The sequence below is a fragment of the Cyprinodon variegatus genome, unplaced genomic scaffold (genome assembly GCF_000732505.1).
Source record: "Cyprinodon variegatus isolate N-32 unplaced genomic scaffold, C_variegatus-1.0 Scaffold548, whole genome shotgun sequence".
NCBI classification, from domain to species: Eukaryota; Metazoa; Chordata; class Actinopteri; order Cyprinodontiformes; family Cyprinodontidae; genus Cyprinodon; species Cyprinodon variegatus.
Genome location: NW_015151001.1, coordinates 485,090 through 494,842, shown reverse-complemented (window position 1 = coordinate 494,842; position 9,753 = coordinate 485,090). Strand labels below are relative to the sequence as shown.

At 38.2% G+C, this 9,753-nt stretch overlaps 1 protein-coding gene across 1 annotated transcript; it reads right to left on the bottom strand.

Moving 5' to 3' along the window:
- Nucleotides 1–1,788: 1,788 nt before the first annotated feature.
- Nucleotides 1,789–9,270, bottom strand: LOC107095455 (secretogranin-2-like). Its single transcript, XM_015391571.1, has 8 exons — nucleotides 8,988–9,270; nucleotides 8,584–8,656; nucleotides 4,991–5,056; nucleotides 4,877–4,918; nucleotides 4,727–4,783; nucleotides 4,560–4,634; nucleotides 1,996–2,055; nucleotides 1,789–1,923 (listed from the first exon to the last, which is right to left on the bottom strand). Exons 2-8 carry the CDS (start codon nucleotides 8,650–8,652, stop codon nucleotides 1,789–1,791), a joined length of 504 nt encoding a protein of 167 aa, XP_015247057.1. The 5' UTR covers nucleotides 8,653–8,656; nucleotides 8,988–9,270.
- Between the last annotated feature and the right edge of the window lie 483 nt (nucleotides 9,271–9,753).

Here is a 9,753-nt window from a genome sequence, read left to right as displayed (position 1 = left end):
TAAAGCATTAAATGGCCAAGCTCTGTCTTATATCAGTAGGTTTACTAGTGGTTCCTAGAATTTCTAAAAGTAGAATGGGAGGCAGATGTTTTACTTATCAGGCTCCGCTCCTATGGAACCAACCTCAGTTTTAGAACATAAGGCAGACACCCTGTCTACTTTTAAGGCAACGCTTAAAACTTTCCTTTTTGATAAAGTTACAGTGGCTGAGTTAATCCTGAGCTGCCTCTATAGTTATGCTGCTATACTGTAGGCTTAGACTGCTCTAGGACATAGGGACCCCTTGTCATCATTCTATCTTTATTCTCCCATTCAGCAGTATTTGTTAGCTCAACCTCTAACATTCTGCTCTCTCAGCTTTTTCTCATCTAAGTAGCTTTATCTGAACTGTTCCTGTTTATTTCTTAAATCAGGACCTGTCATTTAAATCCCACATCAAAGATTTCTAGAATATCCTTCTTTCAGCTCAGGAATATTGAAAGAAAAAGAGATATTCTGTCAATGGGTGATGATGAGAAACTGGCCTATACATTTGTTAGTTCAAGGCTGGACTGCTGTATTTCTTTACTATCAGGAAGTCCTAAAAAATTGCTTAAAAGCCTTCAGCTGATCCAAAACGCTAAAGCCCGAGTTCTCCTATGGCTTCTCTTCATTGGCTTCCTGTTAAATCCTAAATAGAATTTAAACTCCTCCTTCCCACACACATAGCCCCTGTTTTATCAATCTGATCATTCCTTATGTTTAAATTTCAACAATAAACAAAAAATTTCAGTAGGGGTCTGCATGGACTTTTTTTTTTTAATCTTAACATCTATAACTTCTCAGTTGCTTTTTGGATGGACACCAAACATACTACATATGTAACCAAGATGTATCTATTGAATTTTTTTTATGTTTACTTCCCTCGTTACAAAAAAAATAATGAGTTTTGTATGTAAACCTATGTTTTAGGTCGAACTTTTTTTTTGGCTATTTAAATAAACTTTACATGAACCTAGAATAATTTTCTTTCTACTTTTGACACTTACACTCACTTCATCCTCCAGGACCTTTATGTTGGTTGATTTTAAAAAAAAGCCCTTATAAAGTATGAAAATAAACTTGCACACTTAGAATTAGGCTTAAAATTTTCCTTTTTATTAAATCTTATAGTTAGAGTGGCTCAGGTTATCCTGAACTATCTTTATGGTTATGCTGCTATAGGCTTAGACTGCTGGAGGACATAGGGACCCCTTTTCATCATTTTGCTTCATTCTTTCTCTATTATTCAATTCTGTTTTCTACTTCGAAGCAATCAAACTGTATGATCTGGTTGAAATGTCTCTGTAAAGTGCCTTGAGATGATATGTTTTGAATTTGTACTATATAAATAAACAAATTCAGAAAACAAATTTTAACAATTTATACTTTTACTGTATTTTCCCCTGATCTCCCAATATCTAGTCACTACCCACTATCACTACCCACCTTTGCTTCCACCTACCTATGTCTCCGTCACATACACAAAATTAGGTTTATTTTTAGGATTGATTGAATGATTCAATTAAATCACAGTTTAAGAGGGATTAAATACATAAATAAATCTATAAAACAAAATATTGCTATTCTATCAGTCTATTGTTGAAGTCTATTTACTCAGTCTATTTACTCACTTCCTCCTAAGGGAAACTGTCGTCATGGTAAGAGGAACACTAGTAATTTTCCTTCCTCTAAAAAAGCCAAAACTATTGTTTCAAAGAAACAAAGCACAGTTAAAGAACCAAGAGTAAATTTAACATGAGTGTGATCCTAAATAGGGCAAAGGAAAAGGAACAAAGGTCTGAAATAAAGACTGCTCTTCTCTAGGAATGCTTTGTTTCCTACCTGAGATGAGTCCAGATCCTTTTCTTGTTCCAGCGAGTCTGAAGACGGAGCTTTGGACACCTGTGTGAGAGAAGAAAGTCAGTGAAAACCCTGCTCTCTGAGACCACTAAGCCAGGAAAAGACTGCAGTTACCTGGGAGGAAGACTTGAAAGGGTTCACTTTCTGCATGACACCTTTCAGTTTCCCAGGGTTCTAAAACAGAAGTGATGTTTATTCTTACTGAGCTGAACTGACTTAAAAGTTTCCATAAGGAGTGAAAGTGCCTTTTGGTTCATCTGCAATGCATTTTGTTTTTTTTTCACATGAAACGCTTCTAACAGGCCTGATATATTCCCATTTAATTACTAAACTTGAAACCAAACTACACCACCTCCAGATGAGGTAACCTACAGTATTTACATGGAATTACAGTTTGCCTTTCTAAACCATTAGTCAGGATAAGGTTTTAGTGTTATTAGAATTTCAATTAGCTTGTTGCAAAAAATAAAATTGGTTAACAGTCATTTGTAACAGTCATGAATTATGGGACCACATGAAATAAAAATGGAGACTTGATGACCAAGTTCAATGCTAAGAACATTTTTTACTCCACAGATGATGTGTGAGTCTGTTAAACCCTAATACTACCTGCCTGTTGCATGTCAGAACTAATGTTATCTCATTAGTTTATCTAATTAGGACACTTCCTCTGTCAGGCTAAAAGGTCATCTTCATTATGTTTGTTGCAACGATTTGGTAATGGAATGAGAGCGGTGTCCTTGATCTAAAAAACATAGTGTGATATTTTGATGAGGCTGGAGCCATGGATGTCTTCTCATTTATAAACAGTGTTGGGCATGTTACTTTGAAAAAGTAATTAGTTATAGTTACTAGTTACTTCCCCAAAAAGTAACTGAGTTACTAACTGAGTTACTCCACAATAAAAGTAACTAGTTACTAGTAAAAGCAACTATTGCGTTATTTTTGCGTTTCTCGCCCCGGTAACCCTCACCATCCGCCCCCACCTTCTCGCTTTGTGTTTCAAAAGCCAGCTGAATAGAGTTTATGACAAAGACAAGAACCTGCAAAGAGTTTTGCGTTTATTGCAACTAAACGTAAATGACATCAGAGGGGAACGGTATCTGACGGGCCAATAAACCCCATCAGATAGCGTTCCCCCATCTTAAAATGGGGGGAACGGTATCTGATGCGATGTAAATATCATCAGGCTGCATTACCTCTAGTCATGGGTGTGAAGTTTTTTAACAGGGCGTTCAGATCTGGTGAGTGTATGAAATTAATAACTGGGGATATCTAAATCTGAAATTCTGTGTGTTTGGGTTGTTATAGATACTGCAACATCCATCTATCTATCTGTCCATCCAGCTATCCGTCCATCTATCCATCCAGATTTCTCCCTTTCTCCATATAGACTAACATTTAATCGTTCAAGCTCTCCGTAGCTTCCCTGTAGCGCGAGCACCGGGCGGTTGTTACACACCTTTAGCGAGCATGCGCGTTTCCTGTCGCTTGCGCTGTGAATCGTGCCGCCTGCGCCTTGCGGAGATGCAGGGGAAACCGCATCTGATGGGGAAACGCAGCTCAACGTTACATCAGTATTTCCATCTGGAAACACTGTTTTGCTGCTGGAGTCCTCCTCACTCTCCATCTTTCTGTGTGTGCTGTACGTTAACACCCACCAGCAGAAACACCCACCTACCCAACTGACAGACGGAATCTCACTATACATCAGCCAATCTCATCCTCCCCTCTCTCATGACAAGGCGCGCACGAGTCCTATCATGAAAAATAGGTTAATAGTGCGACCTGAGTAACGTGCAGTTACGGGGTGTCAGCAATGGTAACTGCGTTATAGTTACAGTCAAAGTAATTAGTTAGATTACTCGTTACTAAAACAATGGAACGGCATTAGTAAAGCCGTTACTTTAAATGCTGTTACTCCCATCACTGTTTACAAAGATGTATGATGTACTGATGGGATGACGTGGCATACTGGAATTATATAAAATGCTTCTTTAACAAGATGTATGCCTGGTTTGTGAGCGCTGCCTTCTGTAACTCTAAGCAACTTCTCTAGATAGACTAAGATTATAGTTTCAGACAAAATCTCTACTTTTACTTATTTCTATTAGAAAATAGAAAGCAGTTATCTAAGAAATTACTTATTAGTAAAAAAGTACCTGTTAATTTGTTATTTTTAACACCCAACTTAATGTTAAAATAATCTAATCAGACACAGATTTATGTATAAATTAACATGAATCCAAAATAAGAAATTCAGGGAGAAGAGATATCTTTTCAAATCCTTTTTTTTAACATAAACTTATAAAACCAGTCATAACAGTAGGTTATGTATGTCTGGAAAGGAAAAAGAAGTTCTAGAATCAATATCTACTGTTTACTATAGTTTCACCTGATCTCTAAAAAAAGCTCAAGTTACTGCAGGTGGGTGGAGGAATTACAAACTTAATAGAGTGGCGATACTGTCACAAGATTGTTACTGAATTCAAGTGGAAAATTACAGAAAGTAACACTACAGCTAAAAGTACAAGCTAAACTATAGCTTTTTTTTTTCTTTTTCTTTTTTTCTAAAAGTTAGGTAAATGTATCTTGTTACTCCCCACCTGTGATTCTAGGGCAGCCATTTTCTTTCCCTCCTAAGGGAGAACATAGTGAGAAAACAAAGCTGATCTCACCTGAGTGGAGTCCGTCGCCTGTTCCAGTGATTCAGAGGAAGGAGTTTTGCTGATATTCGACACTGATGAGGAGGTCTGAGTAGCAGAAAAAAAAAACAAGCTGAAAACTGAAAGACAATGGGTGACACACAATATCATATGTCTTCAGGAAAGGTTTGTGGTTCTACCTGTGAGGTGGATTTGAAAGGATTCACCTTCTGCACAACCCCCATCACTCCTGTTCTCTGCCGTTCCCGAAGGAAACGCAAGAAAACATCCATAAACGACAGCAAACATTAAACAAACAATAATGGGTCCATGGATTAGAGGAGGCTCACCTTTGTCTTTGGGTAGAGATCATCTGTGTCTTCTCTGTTTTCCTAGAAGAAAGGACATATGCAAGGTCACCATCTTGCCCAGTTTCATTTTCATAATAATCTTTTAACACTTACCTCTGAGGCCGCATTTGATTCTGGATCGGGTGTTTTTATGCTGTATCTGATAGGATTTTCCAGCTCCTGGAAATAAATAAAAAGGCCTTTTTTATGAGAAATACAAACTAAATAGATATAACATTACGACCAATGGCAGCTAAGGTGAGAATGAAAAGACAAAAAATAAACATTATCCAGACCTTGTCAAAGTGTTCAATAACATCTGTATGAATGCAGACCATTGGAGAACCACTGTGCTGGGATTAATGGACATTAATGCTGCATTCCACATGGTTGTTAGGATAATTATAATTGATGATGTGTTCTTACACCCCAATATTACCTGCATGTTGCATGTCGGAACTGAAGTTTTCCCAGTAGCTTATCTAATTAGGCCAGTTCCTCAGTTAGGCTATATACAGTTGTAATGTTCATTTTGTACGTGGCAAAGATTCGGGAATGGAATGAGAGCGGTATTCTTCAGCTAAGAAACAAAGTGTAATATTTTGATATGGCCGGAGCCATGGATGTATACTCATCTGCAAACGTGTATGATGTAGTGATGTGATAACGTGGCATACTGAAGTATAAAATGCTTCTTTACCCGTTTGTCCGGGATACTTCTCGAGAAGTGAGCTCGGTTGGTTAGCAGCTGCCTTCTGTAACTCAAAGCAACTTCTCCGATCTAAGTAAGATTACAATTTCTGTAAAAATCTGTTGTCATGTCTCATCGTTATTTAACACATATAGGTTATGAAGTGTCATTCAAAGAGTTTGTCCTGAGTGATCTCATTTCAGGAAAACGAACCGGAGAGAGATAGCTTCAAGGTGTAGACAAAAGAGCTTTCCTTTGACACTGTTGATCATTTCCTTTTATTATAGCACCTATAAAACTGGTTCAGCCTTTCTGGTACAGCACTGCACCGGTTTGAATCCTCATTGAAGGACAGGGCCTTTTGGTGTCAATCAGTAACTTTATGTCAGAGACTACAAAAATCCCTTGTGGCTTTCCCCAAGGGTCCATTTTAGGGCCACTTTTATTCAATATCTACATGCTCCCCCCAGATCATGATGGACCTTCAAAAACACATAAATTCAGTAACCAGTGTCGACCCTCTATCATCTAAAGCACATCTACATGGTTAAAGAACCAATGTCTTACAGGACCTTTAATCTCTGGCTCCCTTTATCTGACAGAAGATGCTTCTAAATAATTAAGTCAGTCTAATAACCACTGAATGCCTTAGCACCCAAAGACATTACAGATTTGCCCAGACCATTCAGATGTTCTGGCTCGAATCTACACAGAACAAACCATAAAGAAGCAGCTTTTAGTTCTTAGTTTAATTCATTAATCTGGAAAAAATAAAAAATAAAAACTCCTAGGAAACTTTAAAAGTCCTTTGAAATCCTTAGTTGCTACGAATTGTTCATAAAACGTATTTGTTTAGTGGCCTTTGACAGCTTAATATTAGCAAGGTTTTAACATTTAACATGTATTAATCAATATTTTTAATCAATATTTTTATATTATTTCATTTTAGAGATTAAAATAGGATGATTAACTTTATGTCACTAATGTACTTTTCATTTTTCTGCTCCATGTAAGGTAGATTTTTTCCTCACTAGTGAAATGTGCCATTTAAATAAACTTGCCTCATCAAGGTGTGGTTCAGTCTGCAGTGTGCACCATCAGGCATCCGGGTCAGAGGTAGATGGCCTGAGTTTTTGTGATGCAACAGACCAACCACTCTGGCTCCAGTTGTAGAAGTCAACCCAATTTCTGATAAAAAGGAGTCTAACTAAATAGCACACGGCATTTTGTTGTGAATGGGGCTGTAAAGCAGTCATGCTACCTCTGCTGACTCATGACCCAACCGCTAAAATGTCAACAATGAGCCTGTAGGCACCAGAAATACAGCATGGAGCAACAGAAGGACGCTGCCTGATTTGATGAATCAGGTTTTTGGTTTTCAAGCATCTGGATGGCACCAGAGGTGAGCTACGAAAGGCTGTCCTGCATTTCCAAAGCATTCAATCATTTCCAAAGTTGGGGTCCTTGATCAACCAGCACATGGTCCTGAGATCCGCTACAGAAAGAACATGCATATTTAAGTGCTAAAAGAACCTGAAGCATCACTGAAAATGGACAAAATCAGCTATTATGTTTGACACTAATATTATGACACCCATCATTAATTCATATCAATAAAATGTTTGTTCACTAAACCAATGGTTTGGGTCATCAGTCAACATTCTGTAGGTCAGAAGCTGAATAGTTTGTGAACCTCTGCTGTAGATCATGTACAACCACAGACGTAACTTTCTGAAGGACTGGTGTGGACATGTCCCCAACAATAATTTCAGCTTTTTCCCCCCCCATTTCCGCTCATTTCCTTTAGCCAAAGGTGAAAAAGGATCGGTGCAGCCGTGTTCGGAACGTATTGAGTCTGTGTTTTTTCCTCTCTCGCACTGCTACCATGTCCCGCCTATCAGTGTAACATCATCAGATCTGTCGCTTTGAGGCATCTAATTTGCAGTCACATTTCACTGCGTACAGAGTGGCTACGTGGTTGGAGGAGAGAATCAAAGCAGCATTAACTGACAGCTTCTTTGATGTATGTTTAACTAAAACTTAGGAGACGGCTTGGTTAAAAAAAATTAGATATCCCATGAAGAATCCTAACCGTAAATCATACGGAGCTTTCTCAGCTAAAACGGCAACAAATTACACATTTATACAGTGTAGTATTACAATGTAAGAAACTTGAGAAGCTATAGTTTGTTCTTTAGTAGTTAAAAAAAGCTTGGCTTCCCAGAGGACCATGACTCCCAGTTACAGGATAAAATTAACACGCACAATCAGACAGCAGAGCTTCTACATATCTACAAATTTTGTTTCCAGCATCATTATATAAGTAAAGAGGTTCATAAACCTTTTTTAAACAGAGCACAGAGAGAATTAGGGAGAGCTGCAGATTTAAAGGTAAAACAGATTTACTGGGCTATGTGACATGCAATAAAATATACTTCTAGGTTTACCACAAAGTTTACAAGAAAGAAAATCTGCTATATTTAAAATGCAGCATATTCATATTTTTCTGGATGGATGGAATTAGAATTGCACTTCTAGGGATTTTGGCATCGGCATCGGCTGTTATTTACGATTTTTTTTATCTGTTATTTATTTTTAATATAATGTACTAAAGGGCATCTCTCTAACTATCTATAAATATAAATATCAGCATATTATGGTTTTCTTGTGTTCTCAACAATAGGAAAGCATTCAATAAATATATGTTTGAGCTCATTTTTGGAAAATACAAACTGTAGTAACTGTAGGTCCATCAGCCCCCACCTAGAGAGCGCCCCCACCAATATTCATCACAAAGTTACACCCTTGTGTAAAACCATTCAACAGGGAGATTTTCCTTAATGGCTGTTAACCTCTCAGCAGGATAACACATCCTGGAATTATTCCAGAATGGTTCATGACATTTTAGAGGTTAGATTTCGCACCATCAGGGGTCTTTGCTGCCTATATACCTTTTGTGTAAGGTCAGAGGTCATAATGTAAAGCCTGATTGGGCCTCAATGTCCTGGATTCTCACCTCTTTAGTGGGTCTGGGTGGGACTTCAGGGCTCTGGGCTGACCCCTTACCTCTTCTGAACATGTTCATGGTGCTGAAACAGCCATAAATAATGAGGTCATCACATCAAATAGACATACACATCAGTACTTCATGACACACCAAGATATCTTCGATAGGATATTTCATTTCAATCTAAAAACAGAGGCTGATTGTTGATGTGGGGTGGAGGTAAGATCGATCTGTTGATAATAACACAAAGAAATAAATCTCTTTTAACAGGAGGAAATCTAAACTGAGCAGGTGTGCTTTTCGGATATTTCCTAACTTTTCCTCCAATCTGCTTTCTGCAGTGATCTTACATTGCGTTACATGCGGAGGAATGCGGGGCAACAGAGAAAGCAAACTAAGCGAAAACAGCCTACCTCAGCCGAGCAGTCAGACAAAACAACAAATGCCTATAAAAGCAGGATTACAGCGAAACAACACCAGAGGAGTTGGTTTAACTTGTTCAGCTCAGTCCTTCACTTCCTTTTCCTCCCAGAGGTGAGGAGGATAAACCGGTTTAACTGGAAAAAAAGAGGCGGACCCAAACAGGAGTCACATTACCGACCGGAGCGGCTCTAATGTTCAGTTTCGGAAAATAAAGCTGAACAAAAGCTTTACTGTTTGGGTTCAATACTTCCACTCAGCTGTGGGAAGTCTGACTTTGACAAGGTAGCAGCAGATCACCTGTAGGGGGCGTGGCCTATCCTGCAAGTCAAACTTGGTAAATCAGCTGCTCTATCATCACTCAGGGGCGGAGCCAGATGGGGGCCCAGGGGTGGCCATGGCACCCTTAGCCAATCATTGGCCACCCCTGTGGCCACCCCAACCATTTTTACCCCCCTTCTAATAAAAATGGTGGCAGCAGTACTACTCTAACGTGGAATATTTAAAACATTTACATTTTTATATATTAAAAATTACTTGACAACAAAAACATTGCGGTTAATTCTGCACAGCAATATACTAACATTAAAGATGATAAGTACAGAATTCATGCTTTTTTCAGAACTAGATTTTGTGTTATATGGGGTAAAGAGAACATTATGTCTCTGCAAGTCATCTAAGAGTCTTCAGTAAAGTTATTGATAAATAGCTATTATGATAAAAGTTGTAGAAAAGTATAGTTAGTCTTTATTTAGAAAA